The sequence below is a fragment of the Perognathus longimembris genome, chromosome 2, assembly GCF_023159225.1.
Source record: "Perognathus longimembris pacificus isolate PPM17 chromosome 2, ASM2315922v1, whole genome shotgun sequence".
Classification (NCBI taxonomy): domain Eukaryota; kingdom Metazoa; phylum Chordata; class Mammalia; order Rodentia; family Heteromyidae; genus Perognathus; species Perognathus longimembris.
In genome coordinates, this window is record NC_063162.1 from 97,271,590 (window position 1) to 97,299,444 (window position 27,855).

At 38.9% G+C, this 27,855-nt stretch overlaps 2 protein-coding genes across 6 annotated transcripts in view; one reads left to right on the plus strand and one right to left on the minus strand.

Annotated features, from left to right (window-relative positions):
* Window positions 1-18,378, minus strand: part of Znf277 (zinc finger protein 277) — a 99,901-nt gene extending 81,523 nt beyond the window's left edge. The window contains exon 1 of the mRNA XM_048339777.1: window positions 18,252-18,378. Within this exon, the coding sequence (XP_048195734.1) occupies window positions 18,252-18,345 (94 nt within the window). The 5' untranslated portion in view covers window positions 18,346-18,378. The remainder of the gene's footprint in view (window positions 1-18,251) is intronic.
* A 221-nt stretch (window positions 18,379-18,599) lies between these two features.
* The window catches only part of Dock4 (dedicator of cytokinesis 4), a 417,461-nt gene continuing 408,205 nt past the window's right edge, over window positions 18,600-27,855 (plus strand). For all 5 annotated transcript variants that reach the window (XM_048339770.1, XM_048339775.1, XM_048339771.1 and 2 more), the window contains exon 1: window positions 18,600-18,987. In XM_048339770.1, the coding sequence (XP_048195727.1) occupies window positions 18,951-18,987 (37 nt within the window). In that variant the 5' untranslated portion in view covers window positions 18,600-18,950. The remainder of the gene's footprint in view (window positions 18,988-27,855) is intronic.

A 27,855-nucleotide genomic window follows, 5' to 3' on the forward strand; every position in this document is an offset into this window, starting at 1 on the left:
CTGGAAACTATACAGTATAATATGATAAAGTCTATAAAATATGTAGCTACTTCAGTCTATGGATCAAGAATGAATTCACATAAAAAGATACATTTAAAACAAAATTTTAAAAATACAAAAAAGAAAAAAGGTGAGTTATATTCAAATTTATAGTATAGGTATGATTTTATCAGAAAGAAGTGAAGTATATATTATAAGGGATTATAATATTTATAAGGCATAATTAGGAAGAATATAATTTACAAAAAATATCAATAGACCATAAACACAAAAATGTGCTGAACTTCCAGAAGTATGAGGCACTTGTACAGCAAGATTCAAAGATGAACTACTGTCCAAGTTACAATTATTATTGATTACTATCCATAAGTAAAGTGTCCTAGGAATCTTATTCATTAATATATTGCCACAAACTTTATAAGAAATGTAATTTCAAGAAAACATAACAAGACAAAAGGGAGCAATCCAGTTCCTTCATTTATAAGCTTTGCCTAAATCAGTCTACTAGAAGACCACATTTAATGAAAGTGAGGATTATGAAGAAATGGAGATTTGCCAGTGGGTTTGGCCTACTGCCAACTAGAAGTGAATAACAATGGATCCTATGAATCATGTTGAACTTGTGTTAAGCATCCTTTTACTAAAAAAAACAAATAAATTCTATAAAACACTACCTGTGGATCTGCATCAAAGAAATGCTTGGAATTCTTACTTAATAAATATTAATGGAGAAGCTGACATTTCTGACACTGATGCCACACACACAATTAAAAAGAAACCCTGCAACTAACCTACATCCTTGGAGTCAATGAAAGCTGATAGAGGAATGTGAATTAAATTTTTATAAACTTAAATAATGTATTAAATAACTATAGTTACCTGACTTAATATGAAACACAGGCTTGAGTACTATGGTAACAGCAGGTCACAAAATGATTACTCAACAAACCTCCTTATTTTGTTATTCAATCTTCAAATTTTAATCAAATATACTAAAAAGTAATACTAAAATAAAGAAAGGGCCATGAATATAATTCAGCAGTAGAGCAAATGTTTAAGACTGAGACTCTTGGTTCAATTCTCAGCACCAAAAAGAAAATGAAAATAGGAAAAAGACACTGATTTGAGAATGAACGTCTTATGTTAAGTGGTAGGTTTTATTATGTAAATATTGATTTCAGTGGTACTTTGGATTATTGAAAAAACCAGCATTTTGTACACAATTAGAAAAGATACTCTTTAAACATCCCTGTGAGAGAATAAAAGTAGCTCTGTGTATATGTGTGTGTGTGTGTGTGTGTGTATGTTTACCCATGTTTGCATCTTACACTATTCTCTACCCATTAAAAGCATAAAGTAAAATATGAAGTCTATAAAGGTGAGCCACAATAGACAGTACAGACATGGGGATGATCTCTTATTGGAAATGTGTATAGATAGAACTGTTTGGGATGTCTAAATTCATAACAAAAAGGGAGAAAACTTGCTGATTAGTTATTTCTAAAATTACATTCCACAGAGCTTGAAAATCCCATAAAATGTTAACAGATGTTGTTTGAAAAAATGTTCTAGGTATTTAGTGATACCTAAATATTTGGAAAACTGTATAGAATATATATCTCTTGCACAGTGACAAAATTTTGAATAAATTCCTAAAGCAAACAACCCGCTTCCCCAAACCTTTGTAACTTTGGTTTTTGCAAGTTGTTTGATCAAGAAATTCTCGTCATGTAAAAAGATACTTTTCTGCTTTACACTTCCATGAAGTCCTGGAATACTGTCTCTAAAACTAAAAATAACATACTTTGTGTTGGTCCTGCTGAATCATCACACAGTTAAAAAATAAAATGAGAACATTAATTTCTGTGGAAACATTGGAAAATCATGGTATCAAAGAAATGGAAGCTCTTTTCCCTTTCATTTAAGTTATAAGAGCACGTAATCTGCACTGTACTTTGGCTTCATGTACAAAAAGGAGAACAAGACTGGGGGTTGCCTAGTGTGTGTGTAGCACTGGGTTTGATACCCCCAACCCTGTAAAAAAGCACAACAAAAACAAAATGGAAAATAGGATTGTGCTGTATTCGCATAGGGAATTAGAACTACCGAGACTTAAAAATATAAGAGGCAATTATAACAATTTAATCTGCTCTGTCATTACATTTTTTAAATATCTCACATTTTATTGGTCTCTCTCTATATATATTTATATATAATTTGAATTTCTGAACTTTAATTTTGCTGTCAAATTTGGAAAAAATATCCCAGTTTACAGTGTCAAGTTGGCATTGTACAGAAATTAATAACCATGTTGGTGTAGACACGTTAAAACTTAAAGTTTTTTTCCATTTGTACAGGTGTAAACACACTGTATTAAATATGTAAGGTCTTACCTTACATTTGGGTTTGATTACAGAAACGAATAAAATATTCTCTAAAAAATGAAAAAAAACCCAGAAGTAATCTTTCTTTGCAGTATCAGATTCCTTATACTTTCAGGGGTCACAAAAGAAAGGTGTTATCACCTTATACTTGAGAATTATATTACAACTGGTGATTATTCAGAATTAATGAGCTCAGGGTTAAAAATTTCATGGCCATGAATAACAGAAATGACTGAGTGGTGCTAAGCCCTTGCTAATACCAGGGATCAGCATGACAGGGTGTCCTAACCCACAATTGGGTTGACTTTGTTCCATCAGGTGACTTGAAAGTAGAGTGGATCTGCCTCAACAGTCTTCTTGACTTCATCCTAACGTAGGCTAAGATGCTAGTCAGTGGGCATATTGCCAATTTCTTGATACCAAACCTCAACTTGTTTTCCTTTTCTAGTAATGGAATCCTGCTCACCTGATCTTATCTGACTTTTCTGACTTGAAACTTCACCCAGAATCCATGTTCCTCTAAATTTACTTCTCCAGGGTCATGTAATGACTTGGATCTTGTCCCTAAAACCCAGTTTACTCGTTACTCTATGTTTGTTAGTGACAGATTATTTTCTTGAATGGAATTTAGATCAAGATGCTCTGAACCCTTTCTCTGAACCTTAGGCTTTGACTAGGCTTTGTCCATTATCATCCTCAGCATCTCATCAAATTCTTCTTCTCTTTCTTGCCATCCTCCAGATGATTATCTGACCACCCTGGTCTCCCTTCAGCAAGCATCTCGCTTTACCCCCTGATGTGTTCTCTTAGTAATTTTCTTTCTATCTTCCAACCTCTTTAATGTACTTCTTAGCTGTAAATTCCTACTTTTCCTTGTATTTAGAATTGAGCCTAGTTTTATACTAAGGTCTTTTTGTATAGCTGTAGCCAAGAGTTCGTGAAATAGAACACATACGTGTAATGCATTTATACACATTATATATACACGTACACGTACACGCACACACACACACACAGAGTTGATGTTCCACTTTATGCTGTTCCCTGCCTATAGTTGGCTGGGCATTTCTATGACAGGGTCCAAGCAGAATTCAACCTGTGAAAACTAAAAACCTTCATATACAATGAGCTGTCTCAACATGTTTTTCTAATCTCAGGAACTTCTTTACCAGACTATGTGATCATCTGATTTCATTAACAAGGTCACTGCTCTCTCCTTTTGGATGTGACAAGAAAGATTATAACCCCAATTGATTAAAAAAAAAAGCCTTCCTATAAACTAGTCTTATCTGTGATTCCTAGTTTTAAATTTTCTAATCAGAGAGTGTTGGGTTATCAAGATAGCTGAATAAGAGAAGGTCCCTGGAACAAATACATATTCCCACACCAAAAATAACTTTGTAGTTATTCATGAATATAAGTTCTTCTGTACAACCACTGAAATTCAAGTAGGAATTTATGAAACTCCCATGGAGCTCAAGATCTAGTCATATTGCAACCGGGAGGTAGACTCAAGGAATGGTCCTATCCTCCAATTGTTTATAGCATACTCACATATGTTTATAGCCCTTCTGTATTTGGATCTGTACCAACACCATCCACCAGGGGGCTTAATTAAGAGTAGTCATCTACACTATTATCTTTGTAGACAGGCATTGCTCACCACAGGTCTTGGCTGTGGACCCTAAAGGGACCCTGTAACTTATAACTCTAGTCCCTCCCGGCTGTGGTTTTAGATCAGTCTTATCTGAACAGAGAGACTCATTCATCTGAGGCCCTTAGGGAGGCTTGCCAAACTCAGTCCCACAGATTTTGAAATGGTTTTGAATCTGGGTCCTAATGCCACACAGCTGGAAACCAAGGTGCCTAGTCATGGAGCAGCTGGGAGAATGTATAAATTCATACTCCCAGGGTCAACTCTGTGAATGTAGCTCCAAGGCTACAACTAGAAAAGCAATAGAAAAAAATAACAAAACTGAGTTGGGTTTTTGTTCTTTACATAAACTAAATGGACAACTTTTACTTAGGTTATTAAAAAAACATAGGACGCTCAAGAAAGGTAACTGATATGACAGATATATAAAGGATTATATAAAAACTATTGTAAGCAGTTATATGCCAACAAATTGTATAACCTAGAAGAATTTCCTAGACATGCACACTCTACTAAGAGTGAATCTCAAAAATAAAATATAAGTAGATCAATAGCAAATAAGGAGACTGAACTATGAAAAATATTTTCTACTGGAAAAAAAAAAAGCCCAAGACCCAATGGCTTCACTGCCAGATCTTTCCTACTTATAAATTCTCCCAAAAACTGAGAAAGAAGGAATACTTTCAAATTAATTTTCTGAGGCCCATATTACCCAGACATTGAAGCCAGATAATAATACTACAAGAGAAGAAAATTACAGGGCAATATCCTTGATAAGTAGGAATGTAAATATCTTTATCAAAATATTAGCAGGTTAAATTTTAAAAAGCATCATTTACCTCTCCATATAGCATCTTAATAATAACAATAAAAATTTAAAAAGCAAAGGATCATTCATCAGGGTCAATTGGGATTAATTCCAGAGATATATGTCACATCTATAAATGTGATATATCAAACTGAAATAATGAAGGACAAATCCATATGATCATCTTAATTGATGCACAAGAAGGATCTGCCAAAATTCAGCATCCTGTTTTAACAAAAACACTCAAAACATTAGATACAGAAGGAACAGAACATATTCAAAGACTATATATAAGGTCAGAGCTAACATCATACTCAATGCTGAATGAGAAGTTGAAAGCTTTGCTCTAAGATCAGGAACACAAGGACGCCCACTCTACTACACATCTTTGTTCAGCATAGTACTGGAAGTCCTAACAGAGCAATTACGCTAGAAAAAGAACTCTTGCATCCAGATTGGAAAGGAAGAAGGTAAATAGCCAGTTTTTAGACAATGATATTATATATGTATATATAATATGTATTATATATACATAATATATTATATATATGTGGCTGTTGGAACTAATAAACAAATTTATTAAAGGATATAAAATCAAACAAAAAATCAATAGTATTTCTATATACTTAAAATATACTGCCTGAAAAAGAAGTCAAGAACCTTCCTTGGCAGTACTGAAATTTGAACTTGGTTTCCCAGGAAGCCATCAACCACTTGAGCCTTACCTCTTACCCTTTTTGCCTTATTAGTTGTTTTTTTTTTTTTTAAATAGGGGCTCATGTTTTTGCTTGATAAGTAGAAGCCTGAACAACAATCTTTCAACTATTGCCTACATGTTGCTAGGATGACAAACACAAAACCATACCTAGCTTTATTGGCTGAGAAGGCATCTTGCTAACTTTTTATACTGGTTGGGCTTCAAACCTCCTTTCAATCTCAGCCTCCCTGGGGATGGGATTATAGGTGTGAGTCACTATACCCAGCCAGAAGAAAAAATAACACATTTATAACAGCATCAAAACAAAAAAATCAACCCTTAGAAATAAATTTAACTGAAGATGTAAAAACATATACTGAAGCTATAAAATACGGATGAAAGAAATTTAGAAGTGGAAGGACTTCTCATATTCATGTACTAGAATACTAAGAAAATGTCCATAATATTCTGATTTACAGATTCAATGCAATCTCTAACCAGACTCCATAGACATCTTCACAGTAGAAAAAAACAAAACAAGTCTCCAAATTCAAATGGGCCCACAAAAGACCAAGTAGGTAAAGCAATCTTGAGCAAAAAGAACAAAGCTGATGATATAATACTACCAAAATAAAATATAAGGCATACTATCAAAATGCTACATGGTTCTTCATTATCATTATTTGCTTCAGCCAATACTCAGGATTCCTGGCGGGATGTCCTTGTTCCAGGTCCTTTTACCCAACTAAGCTTTGATCTGGTCACTTCATTCCCTCAAACCTTCAAGCCTCACAGTTTGTAGAATCAAATTCCAACACCTAGTCTCAATTCGTATTTCCAAACTTCTTTTCTATTTCCTTCATGTAGCTATTGGTTTTCTATAGATCAACACAGTTGGTGTATGTACACTTAGATTATTCCATTGTTCTCCCTGTCTGCTTAGGCCTATAATGATTTTCCTTGTCCACATATAACCAATCTTATTAAACTTCAGGGCCCAGTAATAATCTCTGCTAGTAACCATCTCTGCCTTGCTCAATTACAAATCATTTTGAGGTTCCTTAGCACACTTTTTATTCTGTAATTGAGTTACTTATGTACTTCTTATATCTCTCCTATAAGATCTCTGTATCTTGTCTGAGTACACTGGAAACCGTGTATACTGGTATTAGAACTAGGAAACTGAAAGGGAATACCAAAATCGAGAGACACATGGGGGGGAAAGGGAAAGGGGGAGGGAGGAGGTAACAAACAGTACAAGAAATGTATTCAATGCCTAACTTATGAAACTGTAACCTCTCTGTACATCAGTTTGACAAAAAAAAAATTTTATAAAAAGATCTTTAAGGGTAAGACCAAAGCTATTTTCATCTTCCTATTATGTAGTATATGGATTATAAAACTTGCACATTGTATATACTTAATAAAAAGGTTTGAATGAATGAAGCCTCATTTCCATCAACAGCTCTTTCAGGCTGCAATGTTTACTACATTTGGAAAGGAGAGGGAATGGCGTGAGATAGGTTTCCTGATGATCTATCTATACCATCTTGTAATAAGGGACTCTGGAAGTCATCTTTGGCTGTATTTCTCAGCTAATTTTCTAACTGGAAACATCTTCATATGTGTAGTTAATTCTTGAAAAAATTACTCAGTGTTTTTTCCTTTTTATGGACCCAAAGATATGCATAATTTGAGTTCTTACTTCTAAACCTAACTCTAGTTTCTTTTACTGATAGTTGGAAGATAAGCATCGAAACAGTGTTGGTATAATCAACTCACTTATAAACCAGGAATTCCTGACCAGGGGTACAAACAATGCCTCTAAAATCATAGTTGGAAGCAGAAGTGGATTGAACTTCAGGTCTTCAGATTCTTGTCTGGTGAGCTTTTTACTAAACCATATTTTTGATGCTCATTGCTGCTGGAAAATACTCAGTGAGTGTCCTAGGTGGTTATTAGCAATACTTCCTCTCAAAAGTGGATGCATACTTGAAAAGCTTTCAAAAGTCATTCATAAATTGGTTTGTAAGAAGTTCTGATGGGCTTTACTGGTGACTCACTCACCTACTATTCTTTCCTCTTTCCTCTTCCATTTGAGGACATTAGTTACATGGTGCTTTAGAAAGGATAGCTTCATTTATGTTATGCTATAGTTCAACAACAGCATCAGCTATTAATTGCTTTATAATGGTAATTACGATTAGTGGCATATAAGATAGTTTCTTTTCTAATTGGCTATTACTGGTGAACAGCAGCTTGTTACACAACAGAACACTGTTAAATAAATAACTACAATGAAAATTCTGAGGTCTTGGGGCTGGGGATATGGCCTAGTGGCAAGAGTGCTTACCACGTATACATGAGGCCCTGGGTTCGATTCCCCAGCACCACATATACAGAAAATGGCCAGAAATGGCGCTGTGGCTCAAGTGGCAGAGTGCTAGCTTTGAGCAAAAAGAAGCCAGGGACAGTGCTCAGGCCCTGAGTTCAAGCCCCAGGACTGGCCAAAAAAAAAAAAAAAACTGCTGTCAGGCTGAGAACTAACTAAACTTCATTATAAAAAAAAATTAAAAAAAATTCTGAGGTCTTTATTGGTGAAAAAAAAAGTCTATGAGCCGGGCTCTGGTTGCTCATTGTATGATTTATTTTTTTTGCCAGTCCTGGGGCTGAGACTCAGGGCCTGAGCACTGTCCCTGGCTTCTTTTTGCTCAAGGCTAGCACTCTATCTCTTGAGCCACAATGCCACTTCTGGCTTTCTGTGTATGTGGTACTGAGGAATTGAACCCAGGGCTTCATGTATATGAGGCAAGTACTCTTGCCACTAGGCCATATTCCCAGCCCTGGTTGCTCATTGTATATATAAACTTGTACATTGTATATGCATAACAGAAAGGTTTGAATGAATAAAGCTTTAGTTTCCATCAACAGCTCTTTCAGCCTTTAATCCTCAGTTTATAATACTCCGGAGGCTAGATTTGAGGATCACAGTTTGAAGCCAGCCCTGGCTGTGGGACTCTTATCTTCAATTAACCACCAGAAAACTGGAAGTGGGGCTATGGCTCAAAGTGGTGGAGTGTTAGCCTTGAGCAAAAGAGCTCAGGCTCCCATTTCAAGTCCCGTGATTAGCCCCTCCCCCCCCCAAATTATGACTTTGGATAAAAACATTTTTGGAGGGAGGGGCAGGGCCTCTGTAACTTTGTGGAGTGAGGAAGACTTATCTTTTAGTTAAGAAAAAACAGGAAATGAGGATGGTATTAGAGAAACAGAGAGATAGAATACAAATTTCTTCTTTAACAAGCACATTTAAAAAACTTTATGTATGTACAGTTCTTCAGACAATATATAAAATTTTACAGATTCAAATACTTCCACTCCTTTCAAGTTCAATATGAAAATTAAAAAGCTTAATGACAGCTTTTCTTCCAGAGGCTGTGTGTGTGTGTGTGTGTGTGCACGCGCGTGCACATGTGCACAGGGTATGTGTTGAAAATATGGGTAAGAGTGTGGGGCAGAGCTCTGGAAGAGAGAGAGATCAGTCTGTTGCTCCTATTAACTCTGGCAACATAGGAATGCTGAGTCCTGCCAACAACCTAGGAATTTCTGCATAGAAAATGATATGGATTCTTCTTCTTCATTTGTACACAGTACAGAGCTGGCTCATAGTCATCACTCAAGACCAAATGCCATCACAGCAATAATGACTCTAAGGATGAAATCAAAAGGTATATGTGATAGTCCTTGGCTTTAGGAGGTTGACATATATAATCAGAGACTTATCTTGATTATAGAGTTAGACATGTCCGGCTCTAATGGTTTTTCATTAGTCTGGAATTACTGTAAAGTTATATTTAGGAGTTGGGGTGGGTAAACTCAGAGGCCAAATGTTTTCCTAGCATGCAAGAACTCCTTTCAAACTGCACAACAAGAAGAGGAAAATACAGAGTTATATCCAGATTTGTAGCAGTAGCAGCAGTAGCAATCATGATATTAGACGCAAGAGCACTTTCTTCCCAGTAGTACCATGAATAAATCAGGCAAGAGAGAGCAAACTTTTCAAGCTTTAATGGAAGCCTTTCCTTAAGAAGCAGGGGGAAAGGTGTGGGGAATACAAGTACTGGTAGAAATTGACCAGTCTCCTTCAAGTTAGTAACGAATAGGCTCTTCTTTCTTCTGGGTTGCTGGGATAGTAAAGGGTAGTTTTGTTTTGTTAAACTAAATATGAAGGTAGCATTTTTAAAGAAATATTTTCCCTATGTCTCATTTTTCCCCCCTCAGATAATATTCATTCTTTGGGGACCTTATGGCACCATTCTGTACCTGGCTTGGTTTTGTTCCTGCAATAAGAACTGGACAGAAAGGGAACATCCCATACATTGTCAGCAAGCAGGGGGGAGGAGATATGCTTTATTTTGGATAGGATATGACTTTAAGGGAATAAGGAACTATCCCTCTCTTGACCCATAAGTGTCTCCATTTCAACTGTAATAATGAGATCAGATTTGCTCAATATAATATTTTTTCTTTTGGTGCTACTGGGGTTTGGACTCTGGGGCAGCCTGTTAGCAGATGCTCCACCCTCAGTACTTTTCTACTTTAGTGATTTTTCGGCTAGGGTCTAGGCTTCTTTTGTGTAGGGCTGACTTTAGATTGCAAGCCTCTTGTCTTCCTTCTGCCTCGAAGATTATGGGATTGCAGGAGTGAGTCACCACATACATCAGCTGCACAGATTTTAAACGATAGCGTGTATGTGTGTGTATGTGTGTGTGTGTGTGTGTGTGTGTGTGTGTGTGTGTGTGTGTTAGTACTAGGGCTTGCATTCTTACCTGGCTTTTTTGTTCAGAGCTAGGACTCTACTATTTCAGCCAAAACTCCAGGATGGCATTTTGCTGATTATTTGTAGATAAATATCTTGTGGCCTGCTTGTGCAGACTGCAAACCTTGGTTCTCAGATCTTACTTAAGACTTTGTTTAGATAGGATTACAAGAGTGAGTGACTAAAACCCAGATGACAGTTCCTTTTTATTTCCAATTTAAATTTGTCCAATTCCAAAGCTTATGCAGGTACCCATTATTAATGCCTCTAATTATAGCCATTTCTCAGTAGCATTATTTATTCCTTTACTTTCATTGTTCAATGATTTTCAGAATGCTTTCATATATACTATTTAAACCAATAATATCATTACAATTTTTCTGATGAAATTAAGGTTCAGAGAGGTTAACAGATTTCCCCATGTTTACTCTGCTAATGGCAGAGAATCCAGCATCAAAATCCAGGTCTTCTACTGTACATGTAAATATACACCTGTAATCCCAGCTCTCAGGGGGTTGAGGAATGACAACTGGCCACCCTGGGCTAGACAGACACTTGAACAATAACAACAAAACCAAAACTGGAGGAAAAACAAAAACAAAAAACAAACCCAGATCTTTTAATTCCCATTCCAATCTTTTCTCTCATTTTTTATTTTATGAGAGAAAGCCCAACAGTATTCCACACACTGTTACTTAACACATTCTGCCACTTGTCAATTGTTGATTTCTCCTATTAGTGCTAATGAAAGCAGTTTAACAAAAGTCCTGTTTAGTTCTACTATACTTGTGGTGATTCCTCAGGATAAAGATAGTACTCAACCATAGTTGGCTACCTTGAAAATCAATGCCACTCACAAAGACTGGTGGAGATGAAAAGGCAGAAGATAGATGAGTCCATCACTGCTTCTGAAAAATGCTCCCTTCCTCACCTTTGGGTCAAGTATGCCAATAGAACACACTTGTTTCAGCAAGAGTTGGCGAGTTTGATGTTTTTAATGAAAGGCCAAATTATTCAGTGTCTGATGTATTTATGAAATAGGTCATTACAATATCAAACCCTACTTTGGTGGTAACATTCATCAAGAACAGGCAAGGCAAGTATTTAAATATTCAGTTTTTGGACATGGCAGTTAATACACACTGCCTGTTTCTATGTATCCATGATGACTTACATTTTAGACACAAGATTTCTATTATGTGAATGTCATAAACATTGTTACAGTTCTAAGATGGAACTATATGTGTGAGCTGTAAATAACAATATACTTTTGCATGTCTATGCAAATAAGAAATAAATAAAATAAGAAATGTATGTAAATTTAATGCCTTATACTGTAAGTAACCACCAAACCCCTCAACAGAAATTTGACCTTGAAGTCAAAAGGACAAATCAAAATTATTACCCATATTACCTCTAAGATGGATGCCAAAGATGAGCAAATATTGATGCTGAAAAAAGTCTTCCTTCATTAAACACAGGCTACTGTACCTATTGTCTCAGTGACTCATTTCAACATGCTAGCAATGCAGATATGTTACTCTTATTACAGGTTAGAAATTGAGGTTCATTTGGTAGCTGGACTGTGGGAGGTAAATCAACAGGATTTCATCCTACCTTGGTTTGACTTCAAAATGTTTTTAATGTACTATACTATCCTGCCATAGTAATGTTATTTTTAGGAGATATTTGTGTTTAAGAAAGTCTTTCATACCTAAAACTAATGGAATGCAGTTATTAGGACAAATCATTATAATATTGAATGGAATAAAAGCCCTCTTTCATTCATGGGAGAATATGTGTAAGACACATGGCACCACTTTCCTTATTTATAAATAAAAATGGGATAAAGTAAGTATATATCTCAGGGGTAGTGTGAGGATGAAATGAGACAAGACATGAAGACACATTTGAAGCAATCACTGACCACAGTTGGTGGCCTGAAAAATGTTAGTTATCATCAGCACCTTTGTTATTATAATATCACTTTTAAATAACTCTTCTTTCATTACTTTGCATTGTAAACTTGTAATAAAAAAACAATGTTCTAGATATGGTCCCTTCTAAACCTTATACCAAAAAACACCCATAAGACTAGTTTCTATACTTATTTTTCTTCTATGACATTTTCTGCTCCATACGTTGGAAGGCCATCCCAGTATACAAAGTTATTTGGACTTCTTGAGAACTCAGTGTCAGTGAATGCATGGGTGTGGGTGAATGGGAAGCTAGGAATGAAGGGACAGGGCTTTGTGGGGGTGGGAAAGAATACAGGAAGTAGGACAGTATAAAGGAACTTCAGAGTACATGCTTGCAACACTAGTATGGTACATAGCATTGGTACACACTCAGCTTCCAAATTCCAGGAAAGCATTGGCAGCATTAACTACTTATGACCAACAATACATTCCTAAGCTTGCCCCGGGTAACAACACAATTTAGATTGTTTCTTAAGTGAATGCAGCTACAGAGAGCAGACAGTTTCATAGTTAGGCATATCTTTACACACTCAAAACAATGTATTGAGGATTAACTTTGTAATAGAAAATATTCTAGTCTTCATAAATACATAATTCAATAAAGTCATTCCACACAGTGAGTATTAGACATGTATTTTAACTAATGTGGAACCACTCAGAATCAACCTATGTTAAACACCTGTAAAATATAAGAATTAAAATATAAACATATAGCTACTTAGGAGGCTGAGATCTGAGACTCTTCTATTTTATTTTTGGCAGTCCTGGGGCTTGAACTTGGGGCCTGGACACTGTCCTTGAGCTTCTTTTGCTCAAGACTAGTACTCTACCACTTGAGCCACAGCACCACTTCCAGTTGGCATGAATATTTTCCATAAGCATAAAACATCTATTTTGTTATTTTTCTGGTTTCCATTCTCCTGCTTAAAATAGTCGCCATTATAAATACTTTGAATACATTTCAAATAGGTTCTAGAGATTAAATTGTTACAAAAGTTTCTTACCTACAGCTCTGATAAACAGAGTTTTAAAAAGCAAAATAAGGTAAAGGAGTGACTGAAAATGAGGTTGGAAAAATACATTCATTAAATGTCACCCACTGAATTTGGACCAAGTTACACATGGAGTTATGCTAAAGATTTCAAGTGCCGACACACTGGTTTTAGGATTCAGATGAAAAGAGAAAAAATTAAGAGCCAGAGAAATCAATGAGAAAGTTCTACAATTTTCTAGTACAAATTATTGCTTTGGTGAAACATTTATTAAACATTGACAATTTGGGGCTGGGAATATGGCCTACTGGCAAGAGTGCCTAGTATACATGAAGCCCTGGGTTCGATTCCTCAGCACCACACACACACACACACACACACACACACACACACACACACACACATAAGGCCAGAAGTGGCGCTGTGGCTTACGTGGCAGAGTCCTGGCCTTGAGCAAAAGAAGCTCAAGGACAGCCCTGAGTCCAAGCTTCAGGACTGGAAAAAAAAAATTGACAATTTGCCAGAACAGAATCAAGCAGACATTAATAAGTATGACAAGATTTTGGTCCTCAAGTGCATAATCTGGAGGTGGGAGACACAAGGAATTCAGAAGTGATGGTGAGGGCTAGAAGCAGAATTAGAATAGTGGCTACAGAGACGAAGAGAGGGGACAGATTGAAATGGTATTTTGGGCACAGAAAAATAAGGCATGGTTACTGATCAAACTCAGACTTGAGGGCAAGAGAGGAAACAAAGATAGTTCCTAGGTTTCTAGCTTAGTCTTGTTAATATTTATTGAAATAATATACTCTCCTCAGTATCTTCCAGAGATAAGGTCTCTATAAGACAATCATAAAACACTGCTGTGATCATCATATCCTAGGCTTTCATTTGAAGGGGAAAGAAAGGGACTTTGTCAAAATGTTACAACATAGACATACAAGATCCTATCAGTACTAGAAGAAATCACCCCAATCACAAGATCCTCTTAACAGTAAAGTCAATTATTGAACTATAGATGTATGATCATACTGACTTCTAACTAAAAACAACACAACAATAAGTATCTGTCACAAGCTCAAGCATAAAATATGTTAAATCTGTTTATTATTTGTCCTTCATTTTAGGAAGCAACATGACATTGTAGTTTCTGTTCAAAGCACTGAGGTTGAAGACTGGGTCGAAATCTAATCAATTCGGGGACCTTCCTGGAGAGGAGTGGAACTGTAGGATGTCTGGTAACTCAGCAATGTCAGTGAAGGTGTTGTATCTGCCAGTGCACAATCCTTCCCACAGAGCTTTTGTAGAACTGTAAGGATTTCTATTAAAAAGTTCCTCAGGCCCTTCCGTCCCAGGATATTAAATGCACAAATTGACATTTTAATTAGAACTGGAAAGAAACTTCTTGTAAGAGGCAGGTTTCAAGAAATTAAAAAGGAGCCAGGCCTTCAAAGACAAAGACATACTTGATACCCGAAATGGCTGCTTAACAAAAGTATTGAACTTCCTAATATAATTATTTCCACTTAAAGCATATGGCAATTCACTGGCTTTGAAGAAAATTTTGATGAAGTCATGGCATGATAAGTAAGTCATTAAGGGGAATTCTTTATTGTTTTTTTGAGTCAGGGTCTTGTTACCTAGCCCACAAAGACTGTGTAAGCCCAGGTCAGCTCTGCACTCCTGATCTCATTTCAGCTCCCCGAATGCAGAGGTTAGGCATCGCCACATGGAGCATTAAGGGGAGTTTTAAATGACAACTGTGTCTTACAAAAATGACATAAGCTGGGTGCAGGTGGCTCATGCCTATAGATCTAGCTACTTGGGAGGAAGAGATTGGGGGATTGCAGTTCAAAAAGTCTGTCAGATCCTACCTCAACTAATAGCAAGATGCAGTGGCATGTGCCTGTCATACCAGTTCTATGGGAGACTGAGATTTGGAGAACTGAGGTTCTAGGCCAGTCTGAAGATTGAGAGTTCCTATTTCAACAGAAAAAGCTGGGCATTGTGGTGTGCACCTATCATCCTCCCAGCTACACCATAAAGATAAACAGGAAGATTGGAGTATCATTTTGGGCAAAATAATGAGGCACTTTTTCAAAAATAATCAAAGCAAAAAGGGCTAGAGATGTAAGTGGTAGAGTGCCTGCCTAGCAAGCACAAAGCCTTGAGTCTAGACCTAGTACAGGCAAAAAACCCAACAACAACCAACAAAAAACAAAACACACACACTACATAAAAATCAACAACTAAGCTTTCACATTGTCTGCTACAAATCAGTTTCTTACTGGGCAGCTCTGAACCATGGTGAGGGCATACTTTTTGAACTCGGGGGCCTCAAGGTATCTCAGCTTGCTTATGGATGGAAAACTACACTTGAGCCACTGGTCCAGCCCAGCTTTTTGCTGGTTTTTGGAGAGGGAGTCTTTGGGACTTTGCTGCCTGGACTGACTTCAAACTCATCCTCCAGATCTCAGCCTCCTGAGTAGTGAGAATTTCAGGCATGAGCTACCAGTGCACAGTTAATGCATTTTTTTTTTTTTGGTGTGTGTGTGTGTGTGTGTGTGTGTTACAGATACTGAAAATTCACTGTTTCTCAATACTTTTATTGAAAACAAACCTAAACCTTTACCACATGCCAAAGATGTGTGTGTAGTTTTAAGTGACGTAAGTCAGCGTTAGTTGAAGACCATTCCACTGTAGTTATCATTGCACCAAATCATTCTGGCATCCCACAAGAGGTGATAAGTCTTACTACAGAAGGGCTAAAATTAGGCTCAGGTTTGTCACCTAATTCAGTTAAACGGTCATTTAAACATGGGTTGTCAATTAATGATTTTCTCAGAGTAGGTGAAGATAAGTCAGAAAAAAAACTTCGGGTATTACTAGTAAGAATGCATGACAAATACTTTTCAAGAGAGGAATTTGGCATCTATCAAAATTTTGAACATGCACAACATTTGACTCAGGAAGTACTCAAGAAATAGTATGCCATTTACTGTCACACTACTGAAAAAGCAAAGCCACACTTAGAGGAATAGAACTTCCAAATTAAAGAACGATGGCTCAAAGCCACACTGTATGTTTGCTACAGAAACAGAACTTCCAAACCACAAAATAGTGATGACTGCAATCCTCCAACAAGTAAAACAATGAATGTACTGCTTGGAAGATATGACAGATCAACAAGAGAAAGAAAACAGCTACAGATTTTTGGGTTTACCAGAACCAATAATCACAATTTCTAAAAATAAAAAAAAGTCAAAACCACACAGATATGTGGTGATATGGAAATTCAGAAAAAATATTCACCAAATGATTACTACTTACAACTCTGAGACTGTGTGGAACTTTAATTTTTTGCTTTACCTATCTCCAGATGAAATGTGTGAAATGTTTAAAATGAAAATGTTCACAATTTTAAGGTAGTTGGTGACTTTAAAATATTTTGTGCTTTTGAGAAGCAATTCAAATTTTTGTTTTTATGAGTTTATTCGTGAGATAAATTCACCAAAAATTTTGTATTTATAAACTTTTAACTGTAGAACTTTTTCGTGTCATTCTGGGGCTTGAACTCAGAGCCTGGCGCTGTCCCTTAGTTTTTCACTCAAGGTTAACATTCTACTACTAGAGCCACAGATCCACTTATGGGGGTGTGTGGTGTGTGTGTGTGTGTGTGTGTGTGTGTGTGTGTGTGTGTGTGTTAATTGGAGTCTGAAGGACATTCCTGCCTGGGGCAGCTTGGAACCATGATTCTCAAGATCTAAGTTTGAGCCACCTGAGCTGAACTATAGCTGTAGAACTTGAAGACTCTAGAAAACTGTAATAGCTTCTTGCCACCAGCTAAGAGTTTAATATATGGCTAACCCAATGAATGGACATAATTCAAAATGCAGCTCAGAAATCTTTGGTAGAGATATTAAGAAAATTTCAGAACTAGGGAGTTTCACTGATTAGGAAAAACACTTCATCTCTGTGCTGCTGAGATAAAATATTTGGATTGAGTATTACTGGTAAGAATGTATTGCAAATATTTTGTGAAGGCAAAAACAAAAGGTGGGGAGAGCCTCGTTCGATAAGGTCTGAATGTCATATTTAAACTCTGGATTATATCCAACAGAGAAAAAAAATTTGTCATGCAGCGTTACATACCAAGGCAAAAGGGTTTGGATGGAGAAAGAACTAAAAATTAAATAAGTCTCAGATAATCAATCATCTGTGGCTTTCAAAGTTTGATTCTGGTCCCCACCATGGATCTGAGACCAACGTGAAAGTCAGGGAGAAACAAAACAAACTTTGATAATGATCATAACCTCCCTTTACGTGTTCTCTGAAGCCAGGTGTAACAAATCATCATTTTTCCTTTACGAACCCAAGGCGTGAGAAGATCTGCCAGGGTACATATTCAGTCCTGGAGTGCACACAGGACTGTCACCTGGCCACGGGATTGTTGGGAGATGGACACAACTTTCTTTCCCCCCTTTACAGATCACTCCAGCCAGCAGCTGGAGTGTGTGACTGGAACTCTGCCCCGAAGGAAAGAAAACACTTTCTTCTGAGAACAAATCCAACAAAATCCAAGCGGGGTTACCGGCATGAGTAGAGCAACTCTTCCAGTGTGATCACGGCACACACGCGCTCGCGAACCTGACGGGACCCACACGCCTAGGGCGGCAAGTGCAAAGCCGGGGCCCACGGGGAAAGACGCGGGAGAGGGGCGGGGGCTTCCCTGGGGTCGGAAGCGCCTTTCAGCCTGTTTTCTCCGCCCTCTACGGACCTCTCCAGCCAAGTGGCCATCTGTGGCCCCACCCCGCCCCAGTGGTCCCGCCCGCGGCCCCCCAACTCGAACCCGAGGTGAGCTGTCTTCGGGTTAAACAGAGAGAAGATCAGTCGTTTCCCACTTGAGGGGCACCGTACTCACCTTCACAACCGACATCCCCAACTCTGCAGCCTACCCTACAGTCATCGTGCTCCTCAGGTCCCGCAGCAGTCCTCCGGGTCTCGGAAGCAGCCATTACTTGGCTTAGCAGAAAAGGGAGGGCCGGGAGGAAGAGCTGCTCCAATAGAAAAAGGGAGTGAGGACAATCGCTACAACTACTCGATGTTTCCTCCCAGCCTACACAGCGCCGTCATTCTCTGGACCAATAAGGTATGGCGAACGGAAACCAAATCACCGCCCCCTCGATCGCGACGACCACGCCCCCATTCCAGGAACACACAGAGTGGCTAAGAACTACAATTCCCAGCATGCTACTGGGGGCTCGGGGAAAGCAGCTCTGGTAGGGGCGCTGACGGGCGGGGGTGCGCCCGAGAGTGCCCCGGCGTGTTCGCTTAGTTCAGTGAATCAGAACAATGACTGCGCCGCCGGGGCTCCGGGAGCGCGTCGGAGGACTCTGAGCCGCGGCCGCCTGGAGAGCGGCGAGCGGCGCAGCCTCGGCGGTGAGGTGTCAACGCCGACTCAGGATCTTCTAGCTCGGACTCTGCCCAGCGGCCGCAGCCCGCGCGGGAGCCGCGGGGCTCCGGCGCTGCCGCAGTCGCTACTTGGTGGCCGTGCATTGTTGTGAGGTGGTTGAGGGGCGCAGGGATTACAAAGCCCGGATACCCTGGATCCTCCTTAGCCATGTGGATACCTACGGAGCACGAGAAATACGGCGTGGGTGAGTCTTCGCGGGCGAACTTTTGGATTCCGGTCTGGCCGGAGTGGGTGCGCATTTCTCGTCCTGGCTCCCTGCTCCCCTTCCTGGCTTTTCCCAGCTTGAAATGCCTAATCCTGGCCACCGCACAGTGGGTCTGGGTTTTGCAGAGCTGTCTCCTGCCGATGGGTGCGCATTGGGGTGTGTGGAGAGGGATCTTGTCTCCCCTCCACCCCAAACCAGGGTTCCCGCGCGCCTAGACCCGGTTCCCGCAGCTCCGGGACAGCAGGGAAGCGCGCAGCCGGTCCCCCCTACTTCGGGGTTCTCTTCTTGTAGAGTTTGGAGTGGTGGCAGGGCGTGTGTGTGTGTGTGTGTGTGTGTGTGTGTGTGTGTGTGTGTGTGTGTGTGAAGTTGGAAGGGGAAAGCGAATGGGGCTCCTCTCCCTCCATCTCCCTTCTTGCCCAAAGCCGACAGGAGACTGCAATGGGCTGCAAGGATTTCTCAGGGTGGTGGGGTGGCGAGGGACACAGCGATCTGGGGGCGACGGTATCCCTTCCAAAACAGTTGGTAGCAAGGCGCACCATTCCTCTGACTGGGTTCAGCATTCCCGGGGTGAGGAATGTGACACAGTCCTCGCCCCTCTGACCGACCGACGGTGCCCAAGCGGAGTCCGCTTCCCTCCTCGCATCCCGGGTGTTCGGCGTGTGTGTTGGGGGCGGGGGTTGGTGAATTTCAACAATGTTCGGTGCCTCTCTGCTCTTTGGTCTTGGGAGCGGAACCGCTATTTCGGCAATGTTTTTGTTTTGTTTTGTTTTGTTTTGACTTCTGATCGGGGTGAGGGAGATGGGCACGTCGGTGGTCCCAGAGGCCGGCTGCAAAGTGATCATTGAGGAGAGGGTGGGAAAGCCAGAGTCTTCCTTGCTGGAGACAGGTTTTAGGAAAAGACTACCTTGGCACGGGTGCTGGGAGGAGAAGGAACAGGATAGCTCGCTGTTGTGTGCAAAGGTGAACAACAAAGGACATTAATGTTGACTGATGAATACCGGAGGCTCTCTTCCCTTCCCTCCGCCCTTCTCACACGGATTACAGTTCCCGTTTTTGTTGTTTGATTTCAGCTGCGTCGCCCCTTGACAGTTACTCCTTTTAGGGTTGACACTATTAAGAGAAGCCAGGCTCTCTGACAAGTCTGGAACGGCTAAATGCGATTATTACCTCTCCGAAGATCTAACGAGAGAGAAAGCATTGTAGATTTTACTGACAATCTTTATTTCCTATATTGCCTCGTCCTGCCCTATTGGTGTACTTGTTTTTATTCGAGACGGACATTAGTGGTCATATCTGCTTATGTTCTAAATTCATTTTCCTATGATTAAAAGACACAAAAAACTGAAAAGCTTTTCTAGGGAATGATAGTCACTGGGGATTTCTTTTTCTTCTCCTTTCTTTCTTTCAACTTCACTAGGGAATAGGACTTTGGAGTCGACTAAAAGGATTCTATAGTTTACAAAAAAAAAAAAAGTCATTCCTCTATTTTACATGGGCTTCCTTTCTGGGTTGCGACTGGTCATCAAGACAATAGTTTGTCCTGGACCTACCTTTAAGAAAGGTGTCCAGCTTTCTGTCTCTTCAGAGTGGAAGGAGATCCATTGCCAAACACTCTTATTTGGTGGGGGGAGGGAGAGTAACCCTTGCTAGGAAACAGACATTTCCTTGATAGAACAGGAAAGGACTAGAGGGCATTGCCTTTTAACCAGACCTAACACTCAGTGCAGGAAGCTCAGACCCACCCAGGCAATACTGCCCCTTTTGGAGTGGATCCCAGAGGTTGCTTCTTCCAACTGTTAAATTATACAGATTATGGATGGGATTTATTTTCTTCATTCCTTTATGTGCCAGGTCACAGCTGGGATGTTGGTATCGATTAGTTCTTCTCTTGCCTTTCTCTACAAGCTGTGGGCAGAGGCTTAAAACCACTTTGGGATTTCCTGGAATGGCAAAGTGCATATTATCAGTCAAATGTTTTGCGATGCAGTAGACATCGCAGGTTGTGGATGTTTGTGATTCATTTACAGGGTAAGGGGAAGTAGAAGAGTGTGCAAATGTTGAAAAGGAGGTTGGGGGAGATGAAAGAGGAGTGCAGAGAAGGGTCTTCTGTCCCAAATTATTGATGTCATTTGCATTTATGCAATATCACATATGCTGTATGCAGGAATGTTAATCATCCTTTATTATTAAATTTTGAGCATTTGGCTTGTGGAATGCTTAGTTGTTTTTTAGAATCCATCTGTTAGGCGTGTGTGGTGAAAATTTTGCTAGGATACTTACATGTGGACTTTTTATTTCTCACCATGGAGAGCACTATTTGTAGCTACTGATACTGCAAATTTTTATTTTTATTTTTTAAATCTTGGTTAGTCTGTTTCCTTTATTTAGTTGTTAAAATATTAAGAAGATATTTTATGGGTACAGATGTTCGGATAATATCAGGTATAGTGGTAATTCAGTTTTCTTATGGTTTGAAACAAGTTTTGGCCACTTAGAATATCTGAAGTTTCAATGTAACTATTTTTGCAACTATAACAGCTTGTAGGTACCCTCTTTTAGGGAGGAATTCTTCTGTCTTTGTAATTTATAATTAAATTTGAAGCAATATCCTTTAAACATAGATAACATTACTTAGATTTTCTACTATAAAGTGTCAAATGTAGAAATTGAATTGTGGTCCTTGGGTGCTATTTTCCCCATTTCACTGATGAATTTTTTTAAATTTTAAAACAATGCATACTAGTGTCCTAAAAAGAACATTTTAGGGTTACAAGTCCCTAAGGTAATGTTAGTTATTAGTTGCTAGGGTTGGGAACTTGACTGGTATCTGGGCTTGAACTCAATGCCTCTGACTCTAGTTTTCTGGCTCTTGGTTAGAGCTCTAATACTTGAGCCATACCTACTCTGGCTTTGTGATTGTTAGTTGAGATAGGAGTCTCTGGGATGTATCTGTCTTGGCTGGCTGGAGCCTAAGATCTCATAGCCTCTTTAAGTAGCTAGGACTATAGAGTGAAACACCAGTGCCTTGTGGGCTAGAGTCTTGTGTTTTAAAAAAACCAAACACATTAGTGTCGAGGATATAGCTCAATGGTGGAACGGTTTTCTAGCATGTGTGCAGATCAGAGTTCTGTCCCCCCCAGCACTGAAAAACAAATATATAAGTAAGCACAACCATAGTATTTATCTTAGGCAATTCTAATTAGCTCCTAGTCTAAACAGTCCAATGTGTGACCTTAGGCAAGTCATTTAACCTTTCTGAGTCTCAGCTTCTGTGTCAAGTGCTATTCAAAGCTCTCTCCCAAGTACTCATTCTGTAGAGTTTTTCTGACTATGTCCTGTGGTTAGGCAAACATCTCCATTGTATTGTCTCCATTGTACTGTAGGAAGAGACTGTGTTTGTCTTGACACTGTGATAATTGCTCACTTTGCCAGTCTGTGTGCCTTGCTTTTTCCAGGGGGAGCCCCATGGAAGTGACTGAATGCTTCTTGATCTTCTCATACATTGTTCATGATGATCTTGCGTGTCCTCATCTGTCATGCTTTGCCCCTGTCAAAGTGGTAGTAGTGGCTCACACAAAACGTGAAAGCCATTGCAGATCTATGTATATTCATTTGTCTGGCAATCTCAGATGAGACAGTCAGTTTTTCTGAGCTGTAGGCTGGCCCTTGAAGACCTGAACTGATGTTTTTAACAATGTGAGAGCCTGGTTAAGCTTGGAGAGAGAATGTAGGAGAGGAAAAAAATAAATCAAGCAACAAGTCTTGAGTCTTAGAACAAGCTGACCTGAGTCCTCCCAGACATTCTTGCCTTGAATTTCTCTGAAAGTAGTTTTAGAATTCATCTGAGTGGGAATCACACTCTTTTTCTTTTGTCTAAAGCCTCTTCCATATTATGGGGAAGAGATGGCTTTGTCTTTTGTGTTGTTTTTCAGGTTCTTTACATGTCATTTTTTCCTTCTGTGCTTTAGTAGTAGCTTGTGTGGGTGAGAGTCAGGAATGTTTCTGTCTACCATTACTCTTGGGTTTTGTCAGTTTCATACCACTATCTCCTATTTGTGTCTCCATGTTGTATTTAGATTACACAGAGCTAAATAATGATCAGCTGTTTAGGACTATTGGTGACATTTTGAGCCAACACAAGATTTTTAGCTTAAAGTGGGAAGAAAAGAGGCATGAGCTACATTCAGCATTGAAGGGCTCTGCAGATGGTTGGATGGCAGTGGATGTTCTTGATTCTGTCTCCTGTGGGAATAGTCTGTATGAGTGTTTCACTCCTGTGATCATTCTACTAAGTGATGATTCTTTCATGAGGTCCCTGTGGTAAAATAGTGACCTCTCTAGGGTCTATTTCCCCCACTGTGATGATAACTTTTCAAGAAACTTACTTTGCTTGCCACTAACTATACTCATTACCAGGGGAAGAAAACACTTTCGGAATTATCTCCAATACAGTATGCTGAAATTTCTAACATGGTGACTTTGTGCTTTAAGCACAAAAGTATTAGCAAAACATTTAGTTTTTAACAAAATCCAACAAAATGTTGGTGAGATTATTAGTACAGTGTTTCATTTTGTACTAATGGAATAGTAATTTCCATTTGAGAATAGGAAACAACTCCATAGAATTAAGTGACTTATTCTAGGTCAGTAGTTTTTAAAAATGCTATACTATCTCTCTAAATGAAATACTTTTAATTTCCTGACAATATATAGCAACACTCTAGCATGACTCCATACATTTACTTGAAACCATGTTTGTCCATACCCTGTAATGTTGTACTTTTTTTCACTTAAAATGCTACTTAATTGTCTTATTTATGAGTCCTGACTCATTTGAAAAACATTCTTCTAAATGCCACATGTATGACACTACCAGGATTAGAATTCAGGCCTTCTTAGGTTTCTGTTGAGTTCATTTCATGATGTTTGGCAAGGAGTGGATTTTTTTTAAGTCACATATTTGTATTTATTTTGACTTAGAACTTCATGTACTTCTTTTCTTTCAAAGGGGGAGAATCTGTTTTATACAATATTTCTCCTTAAAGATGGAACAAATATTTAGAATCACTGCATATATTATGTAAGTTGTTCAAGTTTCCTACTAAGATCCTGTCTCAAGGATTGGGATCAACTGTATAATTTCAAGTTTAGGACTTGTTCTGTATAATTTACGTTGACAATGCTTTCTGGCCCCTATAAATGAAGAATAAGTGTGGGGACTAACAAGAGGTGTGCAGTTAGGCTATAATGAGGGTGGAAGAGGATAGATATTGTTTAAATGGATGGTCAAGTATGAAATTACAACAGTGAGACTTTTTGAAATGCACTAAGAAAGGAGGAGGTGAGAAAGGGAGAGTATAATAAAAAGGGAGAATTTATTGGAATATATTGCATACATGTATGGAAATGTCAGGATGAAACCCCTCCTTGTGTAGGTAATATATGCTCATAAAATCTACTGAGTATATTTTCACCACCCACCATTCCTTGTATTGTTTTTTATGTTGCTGCTCATTTGTAGATAACCCAATGATGGGTGATGGGTCTGGTAATTTTACTTCTTTTTCCTCCTTCTCCCTTTCTGTCACTCTTTCCCTCCCTCCCTTTCTTCCAGCATTTATTTATTTATTCATTCGTTTATTTATTTATTTGGTATCAGGGATTGAACTCAGCTTCCCCTCCCCCTTTAAAAAACAGCTTTGTTGCTCATGGCTGGTATACTCTACCACTTGAGCCATGCCTTGAGTCCAGCATTTTGCTGATTAATTGGAGAGGAAGTCTTGCAAACTTTTCTACTCTTCTGGCATCAAATCTTGATCCTAGAGATCTTAGCCTCCTGAGTAGCTGGATTATAGGTGTAAGCCATTGGTACCTGACCTGTAACTTGTTTTCTTAATAAACTGAAGGAGTATGCTTATTTGGTTAGAGAATGTAAGAAAATAACAGTACAGTTCCTCCATCAAACAATTTAAATTTACTTAAGGAATGACTGTGGCACATTTTAGGCTAAAAATATCATTATAGACCTATTAATTAAACAAAAACTACAAAATGTGTTAATAACGCCTTTTGGTAAAATTGGTGCCATAAAATTAATATGATACTGATTATACTAGATATTATACCAAGCCTCTTAGAAATTTCATGTATAATTTATATATTGCAAATATATAAGATATACTTACAAGGTTTATTAAAGTAGGTAGCCCATGAAAGAGAAAGCCACGCGGTATTCAGGCAGGAGAGAAAAGTTTATTCTCTAACTGCTGGCCTGTGGCCTAGATGACACATGGCCAGACAGAAGGGGCCACCCACCTCCCGCCCATGCCTTTGGGGAGGTGTGGCCAGGTGAGGGGAGGTGGCTCCCATTAAGGTATGCCAGTTACCAAGGTAATGCAGGTACTGGGCAGAGACATTAGACAGGTGGGCGTCTGCTTGGAGCCCTCCCAGGGGCAGACCTTACAATACTTATATGTTATATATCAAATAACATCCGTGGAGCACTTAATATCTGCCAAGCATACTTCTAAGAGCTTGAACTGTTTTGTCATTTGGTTTTCAGGTCACTTCCATGTGGGGAGATTGAACATTCCACCCATATTTCACAGGGAACTGAGTCATGGAGGGCTTAGGTAATTTGTCTGAAGTCATACAGAAAGTAGTTAGATCCTAAGAAGTCTTGCCTGAACTCTGCTCTCTGATCTACTTGGTTGCATTGCATTGTCTGATGTGATAGTCATTAGTAGAAGTTTGAATTGGTAATCTCATTCATTTGTACGTGAGAAAACCCTTTCTATGCAGAATACTTCCCTTGTTTCCTGAAACAAGGTAAATCAACACAGGATAGTTTTATTCATTTTTTGTTTATGAGCACATAGGGGTATCATACAATAGAATTCTGTTTCATAAATATTTCTAAAACGTAATCTAGCATAGAGTGACAAAAGAAATTAATGAAAATAAACTATATTAAATGTGTAGCATAAAGAGATGGTATGGTCCACATACAAATGAATTAAAACATTAATTGATTAAAACATTGTCAGAAAATTTTTTTGTTGGAAATATGACCAGGATCAAACTTATTTTTCCCATTATTGTCCAAGTGAAGTACAGAGGGGTTACAGTTTCATATGAAAGGCAGTGAGTACATTTCTTGTTCAGCTTGTTACCTCCTCCCTCATTTTTTCCCCTGCCTCTCCCCTCCTCCTTTCCCTCCCCGCCCCCCATGAGTTGTACAGTTGGTTTACATCAAATGGTTTTGTAAATATTGCTTATGGAATCGTTTGTATTTTTATCCTTTGTCTTGATTTTGATATTCCCTTTCTCTTCCCTAGTTCAAATATATGTATATACAGTATCCAGGGTACTAAGATGAGATACAGTGATAGTGGGGGTAAAACCACAGGAAGGGAATACGAGAAAAAAAAAAAAAAAGGTCTGGTTTCACACGGCATGTTGAAAATAATTACAACAATGATATACCACTTGTTTCCATAACATTGAGTTCATTTCACTTAGCATCATCTTATGTGTTCATAAGGGCATAGCTATTGGGCTATTGTGATCTTCTGTTATGACTAGCCTAAACATGTACTAATTATTCCCTATGAAGGAAACCATAGAATCCATTTTTCTTTGGGTCTAGCTCACTTCACTTAGTATAATTTTTTTCCAGGTCCTTCCATTTCCTTACGAATGGGACAATGTCATTCTTTCTGATAGAGGCATAGAATTCCATTGTGTATATGTACCACATTTTCCTGAGGATCAAACTTAAAACACACATATTTTTTACTTATGAAGAAGAGAGGTGGCGTAAAAATAAGTGGTTATAGATGAGAGGTAAGTAGTACCTGAAGCTTATTCATTATACTCCTAGCCTGGGTAAGCTTAAGCAGTAGGATGGTGAGTTCAAGGACAGCCTTATAAAAAATAATAATGTGACTAGATCTGAAATATACTTAGCAATTTAAAGCAACAGGGCTTTGTAATTGGATGTGAGAGTTGGAGAAACATTTGGGGTGTTGTAGTGAGTTCAGGCTTCTATAAGAGATACATCACACATTGTGTAGTTTAAGCAGCAGAAATATACTTTTCACAATGTAGGCCAGTTGGCTTCTTGGTTGGCGGATAGACATCTGCTTGTGTTCTCTTGTGCTGGGAAGAGGATAGGTGAGAGGGGAAGCAAGTCTCGTCTGTGTCTTTTCATAATGATATTAGTTTATCAAGAAGGCTCTACCGGGGCTGGGAATATGGCCTAGTGGCAAGAGTGCTTACCTCCTACATGTGAAGCTCTCTGTTCTATTTCCCAGCACCACATATATGGAAAACGGCCAGAAGGGGCGCTGTGGCTCAGGTGGCAGAGTGCTAGCCTTGAGCAGGAAGAAGCCAGGGATGGTGCTCAGGCCCTGAGGCCAAGGCCCAGGACTGGCCAAAAAAACAAAAAAAAAAAACAAAACAAAAAAAGGCTCTACCCTTATCACCATCCAATGAATACAGGTGTCATTCATTTAGCAAGGGAGAATTTTATTTCCCTAGCTGAAGCAGATTTATGAGAAGAGATTCAGTATTTGTTTGGCTTCTTTGAGTTTGAGATACCTGCAAAACTTACAAGTGGCAACATTTAGAGGAAAGTGGGTCTGAGGGAAAAGAAACATGTTTTGGGGCTGAAGATACCAAAGACTCATTTACTTTTTCCTTCTTAAAAAAACATCTTATTGTTATTATAAAGTGATATACAGAGGGGTTGCACTAGCGTAAGTCAGGTAAAGAGTGTATTTCTTTTTGGACAATGTCACCTCTTCCCTTGCTCTCTCCCAGGATTCATTTAGTTTATGTGCAGTG